Source organism: Etheostoma spectabile, chromosome 22 (genome assembly GCF_008692095.1).
Source record: "Etheostoma spectabile isolate EspeVRDwgs_2016 chromosome 22, UIUC_Espe_1.0, whole genome shotgun sequence".
NCBI classification, from domain to species: domain Eukaryota; kingdom Metazoa; phylum Chordata; class Actinopteri; order Perciformes; family Percidae; genus Etheostoma; species Etheostoma spectabile.
The window spans coordinates 2,296,867-2,310,680 of NC_045754.1; the positions used below are offsets into that span (position 1 = coordinate 2,296,867).

The 13,814-nt window shown below is 39.8% G+C and overlaps 1 protein-coding gene across 4 annotated transcripts in view; it reads left to right on the forward strand.

Annotated features, from left to right (window-relative positions):
• Nucleotides 1-3,973: 3,973 nt before the first annotated feature.
• Nucleotides 3,974-13,814, forward strand: part of slc12a7b (solute carrier family 12 member 7b) — a 90,224-nt gene continuing 80,383 nt past the window's right edge. For 3 of the 4 annotated variants that reach the window (XM_032503362.1, XM_032503364.1, XM_032503367.1), the window contains exon 1: nt 3,974-4,326. In XM_032503362.1, the coding sequence (XP_032359253.1) occupies nt 4,083-4,326 (244 nt within the window). In that variant the 5' untranslated portion in view covers nt 3,974-4,082. The remainder of the gene's footprint in view (nt 4,327-13,814) is intronic. The other variant, XM_032503365.1, reaches the window with a different exon arrangement.

Here is a 13,814-nt window from a genome sequence, read left to right on the forward strand (position 1 = left end):
ACTTTTTTTTTCTGAATATAAAAATAAAAATTTGATCACAAAAAAACAAACAATGGACGGATAGAGTCTTGAAACGCTTCAGATGTAAAGTTATTCGCTGTCAAAGTGATGCCAAAATGAATGGCAGTCAATGGGATGCTAATGGCGGGTGATGGCTTTGCAGCATTAAAATGGCGCCATGGGAGCTATGCTTAGAGAGGACAGGCTGACCCCCTTGGGAACAATTGCCCCATATCGTCGTATGGTTGTTTTCTGAAATGTAATTGGTTAATATGGTTTTGACAGGCAGATTCTCTGAGCAGCCTAGAGCCAGCTATCTTAGATTAGATTAGATTAGATTAGATCATACTTTATTCATCCAACAGCGGGGAATTTCATTATTACAGCAGCAGCATTTTCTACAATAAGAGCAAAAACAAACAAATACACAGGTAAACACACAACAAGCAAACAGCAGACAGTGAGCAGAAGGCATGGCTAAAAAAGTGACATTAAATAAAAGGTTTCGTAAAGTGCGGTTGCAATGGTACAGAAAAACAATATTGCAGTGTAAGTAAGATCACGTGACGTTAAATTAAATTAAATATGTAATTAAAATAGTTTAGCAAAGTAGGTAACCATAAATAATATTGAAAAAGTAAGTACTTGTAACTGAAAAAATATATAAATATAGATAGTAAAGATATCCAGAGTGTGTGGAGTAAATGAAACACAGGAACAGAAACTCCAACATTATCATGTAGTGCAGGTGTTGTAGAGTCTGACAGAGGCCGGGATGAAGGACCTGCGGTACCTCTCCTTCTCACACCGGGGGTGTATCAGTCTGCTGCTGAAGGAGCACCTCAGGGACCCCACGGTGTTGTGCAGGGGGTGGGAGGTGTTGTCCATGATGGATGTCATCTTAGCTAACATCCTCCTCTCCCCTACTTTCTCTATGGGGTCCAGAGGACAGTCCAGGACAGAGCTCGCTCTCCTGATCAGTCTCTTTAGTCTGCTCCTGTCCCTGTCCGAGCTGCCCCCCCTCCAGCAGACCACAGCATAACGGATGGCAGAGGCCACCACAGAATCATAAAAAGCCCTGAGGAGAGTCCTGCACACGCCGAAGAACCTGAGTCTCCTCAGCAGATGGAGGCGACTCTGGCCCTTCTTGTAGAGTGCATTGGTGTTATCAGTCCAATCAGTTATTCAGTTCATTGTTTAGGTGAACACCCAGGAATCTGTAGCTCTACACTGCATCAATGTCCGATCCCCGGATGCTCACTGGTGAGAAATGGGATGTTTTCCTCCTAAAGTTGACAATCATCTCCTAAGTCTTGTTGGTGTTAAGCTGAAGCTGGTTGAGCTCACACCAGCTGACAAAGTCTAGCTAGCTGGCTGCTCAGCCAATGTGACGTTACCGCCACAGCAATGGCTAAACAGACGTTTACCCAGCAAAGCTAACAGTCCATTTGCATTTTTTTTAGTGTGTTGTTGTTTCTTAATTCAAAGAAAACAAAAACTCCCGCACTCACCGATATGGAATCTTCTTATTTAATTAGAAGACTAATTAAGACATGAACACTAATGGCAACTTCTAGCTGCAACGCGTTCGTGAAATAAGACATATCTGAGATTGACAGGGTATTTGTTTTTTTTTCTTGTTGTCACTGCCACGCACCTGATACGCTGTGCGGGCTACTGGAATATCTTTCCTAATTCAAACAATGCTCAAGTGGGTATTTTCAATTTTAGATTTAATTTTACTGTTACGCATGGAGGTAACAAATGCACAAGGGATATGTTAGAACTGTAATTTCCGTCTACGCTGTAAAACCACGAGGTACGGCGCATAACATATAGCAAGCACAGAGGTAAAGCGCGGCGTAGGTGTACTGCATCGTTGCTTCTGGCTTTGTTTCTGCCTTAGAAGGTCAGCGGCATGGCCGGGTTAGTTCTGTTGGTAGAGGAAGCGCCCATATGTGGAGGTTTTCTCCTTGACGCAGCAGTCGCGGGTTCAACTCCAACCTGCCGCCCTCTGCTGCATGTCATTCCTCCTCTCATTCCTTCATCTGTCCGGTGAATATAAAGGCCTAAAAATCAATTCCCCCCCAAAATTAAAAAAAAAATAAAGGCCAGCGGCAACAAGGTCAAAATTATATAAATCTTCACCTTTTTTTTCTGTTTGTCTAGGTTTGTCCTTTTTTCTACTTTTTTTTTTTTCTGGGAAAAGATGGCCCACTCACCGGCCACTAAAATACAATGTCTGCCTCCACCACTGGTTGGCTGTAGTCTATGAGGTGTGTTCAAGAGCAACGTCACAGGCGACGTGAGGCGACGGATCAGTCAGCATGTTGATGTCGGTTTGGTGTGTCTGGGCCTTTATATTCCAGGGGGTCCATGTCGTAATCTTTCAGTGTACGACTTCTCACTTCTTCTGTGTTCATTCAATCATTTATTGATCGATCCCAACCACGAGTGAGTTGCATCAGCATATGCTGTTTTACTGTATGAAAAACAAATTGAAGTTCTGTCTAAAAAAGGCTTTGTGCTAAATCAATTATTTAGTTTACCATGATACCAATGAAAGGGTTTTCTTACAGAAATCACAACCGTAATAGGTCTTCAGTCGGATCACTTCCATGCTTCATGAACTATTCTGTTATGGCAGGTTCCAGTTGTTCAGGTTCCGGGGCGGCTGTGGCTCAGTGGTAGAGCGGTTGCCTGCCAATTGGAAGGTTGGTGGTTCGATCCCCGCCCCTGCAGTCATTGTCGAAGTGTCCTTGGGCAAGACACTGAACCCCGGTGCTGCGCATCGGAGTGTGAATGTGTGTGAGTGTTTATCTGATGAGCAGGTGGCACCTTGTACGGCAGCCCCAGCCACAGTGTATGAATGTGTGTGAACGGTGAATGTTTCCTGTATGATGTAAAAGCGCTTTGAGCAGTTGTTAAGACTGGAAAAGCGCTATATAAATACAGCACATTTACATTCAGTGAAACAAGTTGACAACCTGTTGCTTTTTTACAAGGCAGCTGCTTAAGTAATTTCTGTAAAGGACACTGGTTTTACCCTCGTACTTTGTTTGTATTAGAGTACAAATTTGCCTTGAATTTGACGAACAGATGGGTCTTTTCCCAAGGAACAATAAATTAAATTGGGGTGGTGATCTTGTTTTGGGATTTCCAGCACTAGATGCTTTTTTAATGAAACCAATAGGGATAGAAACTTGATTAAAAGCATCCAATTTCGAAGCAGATATTGTGAAAGAAAAGCTTAAATACAAGAGATATGTTGCTGTTGTGTATCTCAGTAATTGGAAGAATATTTAATGAAGTGCCCTATGCTTTTAAATGTGTCAACCGGTAAAATACTGAAACAAATGTTATTCTTTGGGTCAGTTTTAAGAGCTAATTCTCAGTCTAGACTGCAGTAAAATAAGCCTGGAAACATGAGAGGTCATCCTATACCGAGTTATTGACAAGCACTTTATTCCAAGCTGTAACATACCAAAGTTGTTATGGCATCACTGATTTTTAAATTAGAATGCTTTAATGAGTTTCCGTGGCAGGCTATTGATAGTGGAGGATATGCAGAGGGAGTGATAATTACCCCATCATTTTGACACCATTAAAGAAGCCTGTAATAAGTTTGGTGTGACATGCACATGTTAATGTATTTTAAGGGGTTGCTAGTTGTCCTGCCTTTATTTCAAAGGCATGAAGCAAAACTGAATTTCATATATAATTTTTTATGTTTTGTGTTTAGAGATTTACTCCAAAACACACGAACAAAAAATCATTTCTGCCGGTATGACATTATCATAAATCATGAAGTTGTGGCAAACTCCCCACAATGACACATTTCAAGTGCTCTGATTTGGTTCTGGGGGTGATTGACAGTGCTCTGTGGCTCTTTCAACCAATGACGGACGGTCGAGGGCGGGAACGTCTATACTGTAATCAATCCTCTGATCAGCCCGTGAGCGTCTGCGTGTGTTTGTGTACTGTTGTAGCTGTCCAGTGTGTTCGCTCCCACTGAACCGCAGAGGTAAGCCGCAGGGTGTTTTTCCTCCATTAAAAGTGCGACAAGAGGGGAGAAGACGGACATGGGCGAAAGATTTGTGGTAGTCCCCGTTGACGGAGGAGTTGGGGTCGCCAGGGAGGGGGAGCACTTGGACGCGGTTGTCGCTGACCCGGCACCAGACACCGGCGGCGGCGGCGGCAGCAGCAGCAGCAGCGGCGGTGGAACCGTGGGAGAAAAAGAGGCGGGGGAGGACAGCGTGTTCGAGCCGCAGGACCCCAACGCTGTGGTGCCTATCTTAGAGTACAACAGGGAGCCCAACAAGTACGGTAAGTAAGACAGCTAGCCGTCACAAACTCCGTGTTCCACTTCTTATCTCATCTGTCTAACAGAGGATTAACTTTAGCCGTCACATTTCACTTGTTGTCTGGCTGTTGGTCCTCCCGGTTATGTAGGCTAATAAAGCCGGGGGGGGGGCGTCAGTAGGCTACCCGAAAAAACCGAAGCTGTGGCAACAGAAAAGATAACGTTACACCTAGCGTTAAAAGAGCCACGACACGTTTTGAACACTGCTTTAAACATTATTTGGTTAGGTTATTGTGAAAATGTCATTTGTCACCGAACGGTCCACTGAGAAGATAACCGACTCAGCTCAAATGTTGCTTCGCCTAAATGAGCTGCCTATGTTGAACTCCCTGTCCATTTCCTTTCTCTTCTTCTTATCAGAAGCGTGAGTAGAGGTTTAGCACTTGTTGTACTTCTTTTTTTTTTTTTAAATGTAGATTACCAATTTGAGTGTTCCAAAATTGAACACAAAAGAAACTTGAGGTAGGTTTAAAAGTTAGTTGTGCCTGTGGACATGTTGTGTGTTCATGAATGAGTTACGTAGTTATAAGAAATCTTTTGAAATGTATATAAACTAAACGAGCAGTGGATGTGTTACAGATCATAGCCTACAACCAAGTATTCGTTGTGGACTAGACCACTATTTGTTTATTTATTATTTATTTTAATCAAGTTTTTTATAATTCAGTTGTCTCTCTGTTATAGTCGGATATTAGTCTGTATTTGGTAATGCATGTATTAATCTTTAAATGAAGATTGTAATGGGCTGGATTTGCTAAATAAAGGTTGGATTGAAAAAGGGGGAAAAAAAGAAAAAAAGGTGTGCCTTTTTCACCTTGTCATTCTGAATGGTAACCTATTATTAGCTCAACAGGGGGTTTTATTTCTAAAGGAAATTTTAACTTGATATATGACGAGATATTTCCATTTCATCTTTTTTTATTTAGCATATTGAATATATCTTGTGCTCTGAACCATAATTTGGCTGCAGTCTTCATTCTCAATTCTTGTTTGACCAGTTGCTCACAAACAAGGTGCTCCTATAGCAACATGCTGAGGGCTAGAAGGTGCTGGAATAATTGCCTGGCACACAAGACAAGCAAGCATGCTGACTTCCAGTGTGCTGATGGCTAAGTGTGCGCACATCTGTTGTTGTGTAATGATTGTTGGTCGTCAACTGTTTAGTTAAATTGTACTGAGCTGCTGAAATAGGTCTCTTTTTAGAATATATAGAATCGTCTTTTTTAGAACACATTTGAATATTGTTTGCTTTGATGAACATGGGCCACTTCTTCACACTCGCCTTTAAATGTCACAATAATAATAATGATACCAATTGTAATAAAAAGGAAGACTTTTATATCACAAAACAAACAGAGGGTTTGAGCAATAAAAAAATCTGCATGGGAAAATGAGAAAGATCCCTCTGGTGATCATGTTGTACTGCTGCTTAATCAGGGCAACAGAACAGGGCGTTGTATCAGGGTGTCTCACAAGATACAGTGATTGGGATTTAGAGTCCTGTAAGAGTACTAATGTTTTCCATGTTTCGTAAAGACTCAGAACAATATTTGACATTAGGCTACACGAAATACAGATTATATTTTAATGCCTCTGTTTGTGTGACATGTAAAGTACTAGGGCTGGATGAGTAATCGGACATTTATTGACATAAAAGTTCTGAAGCTGTTTAGTAACGATAATTTTGAGTTTATTCCTGTTGATAGGGCTACTTTCTTACGTGTGTAGTCACGTGACTTCTGCGTGGAAAGCATAATGGAGGATAACTCAAACACCGAGTCAGCTGAGCAACTTGTGCCCAACGTGCAGCGTCCGTTGTCTGGGAACATTTTATTTTCAGAATCGATGATTTTAGAACAACGTGATTAATTATTGATCATTTGTCGTTAGCGAGGTACAATGTGCAATTAATTGTAATTTGGATTTTAGGTCATATTGTGCAGCCTTAAAAGCCTTAAATACAGACCTCCATGACTTGTGATTTTAGGGTTAAGGAAATAATTTTGACCCTGCTTGTATATGCAGTGTAATATCCAGCATGGGCATTAACGCTGGTGTAATCTCGACCTTATCTTAATTTAGAGTGTAGAAATGTTTTAAATCAAATCAATACTTCCACCTGAGAGTAGAAGAATCATATCCACATGATTTCCTCCTCTATGATACAAGGAGAGGTTGGCCTATTCAGCTTTAATTCATGGATTGAATTTAACTCTAAATCAGATTAAGTTACTTAGAAGAAGGTGGGTGTGCACGTGCACCACGCACTGGGAGCAGCTTGTGTCTGCACTGCTCGGGCTGGTTATGGCCTTCGCTTTGCATTTCTCTCAGCTACACAATGACAGAGAATATTGTTTGTGAGCCGTCATCAGCAAACAGTATGTTTCCACCCACACGTTTGTATGCAAATTAAGTTATATTAAGTGAAAAATGCCTTATGGAAACAGTAAAATTCGATTGAATTTCATGAATATCGACACAAAGTTTGTACACTCAACATCAACGGATTTTTTCCCTTAATTGGTAAAGATCTTATGGGATAAATGCTGATGGAAAAGTTATTTGCCGAAAAAAATGATGAATTGCGATTACGTTTGAGGTCTTGTTATGGTTGCAACCCACCGTTAAACAAAGCCGAGGAAGTTTTAGGTAATTTAGACTGTCTTTCCAGACATGGCGGATGTCAACAAGGACAGATATAAGTGGACGAACAAGAAGACGAGAGACTTTTTAAATTTAATTCACCAGCAAAATATATTGGTTATTGAGATTTCAAAAACCTAAGAAATGCCATAATTTACTAAGAACTCACCACTGAAATGGCCTCGTCTTATTATAGCTTAATAGGTCGCTATCAGCTGGCACATATTGGCACTGTTACAACTTAGCAATATTGATCATTTGTTGGTAAACGGTGCGATACATGAATGGAAAAACCTTAAAATGTCTAAAATCAATACGACATACAAATTTGATTTCAAAACAGCATGTGACGTCATTACACACAGGTTTTAATTTGCTTTAAAGCCGTGGGATGGAAACACACTTTCACCAGCTTTATTCGCATTAATGTTTTTAGCGTACTACAGATGAGTCGATTGACAAGTGGTTGGAACAAAGCAACAATAATCTTCGGAGTACATGTTACATATCCGTTCTGTGGACACAAACTTAAGTAGGTGGAGGCACAATGAAAGAATGTGGCTTTGTCATATGATTAGAATAATGGTGTCATGGTATTATTTGTTTTTGTTAATAGTTAGTTAATTAGGCTAAGTTAAGCTAATTCATACCTGCCGGGAATTTTGGCCCACCCTATCCGGACTATACTGAAGCAGAAGACACCATATCCCTTTCAAACGATGATCATTTGCTCTTTTTGATATTTTTATCTTTGGGTTTTGGACTGTTGAAGCTGTCACTGGGAAGTTGTGTTGGATATTTGACTACATTTTGACATTTAATAGACTGAACAGAGAAAAGTGAAATTGAAACCATCCTCTCCTTGCACTTGAACCTGAACTTATTTGAACACATTTTAGTCCTGGTTAAACTGTTAAAGTTAGGAAGATTTGGATGTTGGACAGTAAGGTTGATACTCAACAGATGGTGGAAGCCAGGTGGAGGACTGTTTCAAGCTTGTCAGCAACTCGTTCTATAGGTGGACCGATGCCGATCTTTCGACATCAGGGTAGGGCGGTAATCGGGTATACCGCGGGGTCTTCAAAATAGCAACGGTATCAGTGTCAATACCGTCATTAAAAAAATGCAATGCACTTATATAGGAGGCGAGGATTAAGTATTAAATATCTTTTATTTAATGCCTAAAAATGTGTATGTGTGGTTGTCATCGAGAGAGAGAGAGAGAGAGAGAGAGAGAGAGAGAGAGGGGACAAACAGCTTCCTTTTTTATTAGAGGAAGACAAAAACACAGCATGCCTAGCAGCTTCATAAGTCTTCTCCTGCCACAATACAAGGCAAAATAAATAGAGAATTTTATATATTATCATTTTTATTTTTCTATGATTTTTTTATTGTTTCAAAGTACACTTTGAGGGACATGCACGTTATTAGTTCAGTATCTACAATTATATCATAAGTATCCTGTTTACTTGTATTATTATATCAGATGGATTTGCTCATTGTTGTTGTTTATATGTATGTTTGTTCTTATGCTTTGGCAACACAGATGGATGTTTTGTCAAGCCAATAAAGCAACATGAAATTGAAAAATTTAAACTGTGTGAGAAAGAGAGAGAGATAGAAAGATGGCAAGTCTGTGCACCTGCGTGACCTGGTCTGGAAGAAGAACAGGACTTCTGCAGTTTGGCAGCCTTTGGGGTTCCTCCCTAACGAGAAGGGAGAGGTGCTACAGTATCAGGGTTCGGTATTCACGGTCTGAACGCTGGAGGCACAAGCCAACAGTTTGGGGACGCCGTCTTAGACTAACGCCGTCATTTTTAATTAGTCGCGGTAATACTGTGGTAGAATAAGGAGGAGGGTTTGACGGGATCAAAGTTTGTCTAAACATTTATTGAACACTTCACCAATCTACACTTGTATACTTAAATTAAAAAGGTATAATGTAAAAACATATATTGTACATATAATGTATAAAAAAATGAAATTATAAAACGGGTAAGAAGACAATAAGTTTAGTCAACTTTTCAATGAAAAAAATCATAAACAAATCTAAAACAAATCACACAAATCATAAAAAATAAATTAACAATTTTAACAATAGTAGTGGTGCACACAGTAGCAACCAGCAGCATTTCTTTGATTTAGGGCTGAAGAAAATGTATGTAATGATTGAACACAAACAGTCTTAGTGGATCTTCACTTCTGCCCTGAATACAGAACAAAACATGAATAAATAAATAAAAAAAAAATTTAAAAGAAAATTGGCTGATTATGAAAAAAATGCCAAATATCGGTTCACCGGTCAACCTCTACTCTTCATGGGAAATGCTGACATTAAAAGAAACCTGGACTGTGTTATCACTTGATAATGAAAACTGGACCACTTCAGCATCTTATTGACTATTGATTGACCCTTTGTTTTGTGAGTTATCCTGGATTTCAATTTCCTCAGTTCCTTCCTCTAGGCAAGGCAAGGCAAGGCAGCTTTATTTGTATAGCACATTTCAGCAACAAGGCAATTCAAAGTGCTTTACACAAAAATCAGTTAAACAGATAAAACACAAGTAAAAACAGTTAAAAATCACAAGCATTAAAAACCGGTTTAAACCACAGAATAGACAGTTAAAAACAAAGAGAAACATAAAACACAAGAATAAAATTTACAGTGCAGCATAAGAAATTTAAAAGAAAGATTAGTCATTTAAAGAAAGGCAGCATCAAATAGAAAGGTCTTCAGCCTTGATTTAAAAGAACTGAGAGTAGCAGCGGATCTACAGGTTTCTGGGAGTTTATTCCAGATATGAGGAGCATAGAAACTGAAAGCTGCTTCACCCTGTTTTGTTCTGACTCTGGGGACAGAAAGCAGACCTGTCCCAGAGACCTGAGAGGTCTGGGTGGTTCATAGTGTAGTAGCAGATCAGCAATATATTTTGGACCTAAAACCCTTAAGTGATTATAAACTAGCAAGAGTACTTTGAAATCAATTCTTTGAGACACAGGAAGCCAGTGTAAAGACTTCAGAACTGGAGTGATGTGATCCAGTTCTTGGTCTAGTGAGGACTCGAGAGCAGCGTTCTGAATCAGCTGCAGCTGTCTGATTGTTTTTTTTAGGGAGACCTGTAAAGACCGTTCCCGTAGTCAAGTTACTGAAATAAAGGATGGACAAGTTTTCCAAATCCTGTGACCACATAAGTCTTTAACCGTGAATTTCTTAAAGGTGATGGGAGGCTGATTTGTATTGTCTTAATGTGGCTGTTAAAGTTCAGGTCTGAGTCCAGGGACTTACACCAAGATTCTGGCTTGTCTGTTGTTTTTAACATTGTTGTTTAAAGCTGAGCGCAGATTTTTAATCTTTCCTCTCTTGCTCCAAAACAACCACCTCATTTTTTCCTCATTTAATTCAGGAAAGTTCGGCACATCCAGCTTAATTGTTCGAGCACTTAGTCATTTTTGATTGGACTATAGTCCCCTGGCGATAAGGTTATGTAAATTTGTGTGTCGTCCCCCATAACTATGGATTTTTTTGGGTTTTTCTCCTAATCGGCCAGTGGAAGCATGTAGATGTTAAACAGAAGAGGCCCCAGAATGGAGCCTTGCGGAACTCCGCACGTATATTTGTACGTCAGATGATAATTACCTATAGACACAAAGTAATCCCCATTCTTTAGGTAGGATTCAAACCAGTTTAGTACTGGCAGGAAAGGCCAACGCGTTTTCCAATCGGTCTAGTAGATATCGTGGTCGACCGTTGTCAAATGCCGCACTGAGATCAAGTAATACTAAGATTGAATTTTGCCATTTCTGTGTTAAGGTGGATGTCATTAAAGACTTTGACAAAGCCGTTTCAGTGCTGTGGTGTGGTCGGAAACCCGACTGAAAGGTATCAAAACTGTTGTTAGTGACAAAAATGGTTTAGTTGTTGAAAGATACTTTTTCAATGATTTTACTTAAAACGGAAAGGTTTGATATTGGCCTATAGTTGCTCATTAGTGACTTGTCTAGGTTGTTTTTTTAAGAGTGGCTTGATTACTGCAGTTTTCAGGGCCTGTGGAAAGATACCTGAAAGAAGAGATGTGTTCACAATCTGTAGAAGATCAGATCCTCTACTGCAATCATTGTACTACAATCAGTACATGACTCATAGCAGGGGATGCCTATTGTTTTGCTGTAATCTAGTTACTGATAGGCTACTGAATGCGTCTGTTAAATTGAATTCCTGGATGATGAAGTTGATAACCATAGCAGATAATGAGTGGCAATAATGTTAAGATTAGATACTGGATGGTCAGCCATTTTCCTTTGGAGAGGCACCCCCTATTTTTAGCACCACAGAGCCACTTCTACGTCCAAATAGGCTGTTGGAAAACATTGTTCTTCTGGCTCATGACAGAGTGTTATCAAATGGTAGATTGTGTTAAAAGAAGCACCTAAAGGTTCCTGATAAAGCAGACTGAGTGATGCCAGTTATCTAAAACGTACAGAAAGACGGTTTTCTTGACATTCGTAGGTCACTGATAAACAATCTAAGGTTTTCTTATGTGAATGTAGAGTTATCTTTTTGTCTAACTGGACTGGGAAACTGTGTCACACTTGTCGTTGAGGTTACACAACAGGGAAGATTAAGTAACATATTGTAAAGAGGAAGTAGCGGTTCATGAAAAAATGTCAATTACAGAAAAGACAGCTGTGTGAATCATAGTGGCTGTTTGTTTCACTGCCTTGTCCTAAATGTATAAATGTATTCTTGTTCCATGTTCAGTCTGTGTGAAGCCGAGTCTTAACAAGTGTTGTAATGAATATATATATACAGTATGTCAAGAGTTGAAATCACATGAAGAGGTTTCAGGGAATAGCAGATGATGCACTCTGCCGCCTGCCTCAGATACGTAGGGTGACTAAGATTACATTTGGATTTATGAGAGATTAAGCAGGCACTGAAATTTAAATGAGCTTCTACAGGGATAAGAGTCTCCAAAAGGTGTTGGATTTAAACTTCGAAAGAGCCAGACTGTCAGTCTACTGCTCTGGCAGTTCACACACTGGCAAATGTTTGGGGCTGGGAAACCCTATTGAGGCTTGTTGCAGAACAGTAGCACAGCAGACTTCATACTAATGCACGCCTCTTCTCCTCAGTGCTGTTATCATCAGATTTTCCTTATCTTGGACTGGGAAATTCAATGAATTCAGTGATGCTTATATGAATTATTTGTGTGAATGAACACAGTGATGCAGCTGTTTTTGTTTTTTTGTCAACTTTGTTTATTGGATACCATTAAATTGCAATGCCTGATCCAGAAAGACTTGAACTGACTATCCCTGATTTTTGCAGTTAGTTTGCTTCTCATGTCCAGTACAACTCAACAGTGGAATTTGGTCTTCTGTTGCTATGGAGAAGCTTTGTCAGATGGAAATGACCCTGGCGATGTCATCAGGGTTATTATGGCTCGGGCTTGGAGACTGCACATTTTAAATAGACAGCCTGCGTTACTAACAGGGGGTGTGGAATTTGAACGATGTTTGACAGGCAAGAAGGGTCTTATGAAAAGGTGCTATTAACTGCATTATGGGAAATGTAGGTGCCTGAGTTTCTGGAGCTTTAACCATATTAGGGAGTGCAAGTAGGAATGTCTGCTTTGATTTTAACTTTTAAAGATGTGTCTCTTGCAAGTCCCCCACCTTTATTGAAGTGGAATTGCCAGAGTAGCCCTATAACATTGGGGGTCATTGATGAACTACTTAAAAGCTGGACAAAACCAATCAAATCCAAAAGCTAGGCCTATGTTCTGCTTTACACATACTAATTTGGTAGGTTCATTTTATTAAAATTTAAAACTGTTTAAAGGTCCCATGACATGGTGCTCTTTGGATGATTTTATATAGACCTTGGTGGTCCCCTAATACTGTATCTGAAGTCTCTTTTATATAGACCTTAGTGGTCCCCTAATACTGTATCTGAAGTCTCTTTTATATAGACCTTAGTGGTCCCCTAATACTGTATCTGAAGTCTCTTTTATATAGACCTTAGTGGTCCCCTAATACTGTATCTGAAGTCTCTTTTAGATAGACCTTAGTGGTCCCCTAATACTGTATCTGAAGTCTCTTTTATATAGACCTTAGTGGTCCCCTTATACTGTATCTGAAGTCTCTTTTATATAGACCTTAGTGGTCCCCTAATACTGTATCTGAAGTCTCTTTTCCAAAATTCTGCCTTGGTGCAGAATTTCAGCCACTAGACCACTGGAGCCAATCCCACAATGAGCTTTTCTTAGTATGTGGCATTTGTTAGAGAAAGGGGAGGTAACCTTGCCCCTTATGACCTCATAAGGAGCAAGAATCCAGATCGGCCCATATGAGCTTTCATTTTTAAAATGCAGAGCAGTATACCCAGGGCTCGGTTTACACCTATCACTATTTCAAGCCACTGAGGGGGAACACATTTTAATGTTAAAAAACCTCATAAAGTGACATTTTCATGCCATGAGACCTTTTAAACATTTTTTTTACTGTAATAATTTCTGTTATACCTAGACCGCCTGTTAGTGTGACAGATGTGTCAAGGTCTTAGGGTCTCCTTCAGGTTAAGACATACAGATTTGGGTCTGTGATTGTTTTATGTCTGGACAGTGGACGGTAGTGATTTACTACCGTCCACGGTCCAGATGTATTGCAAAAAGAAAAAGAAAATATTTTTCAGATGGAGCCTGAGGTGACATAAAGCATAGATATTGTTAATGATTTGAGGAGGGTGCTATATAAATGGGTTAGGTTTGTTAAATGAATGTGAGTCTTCAGAATGTCCTCACTACAC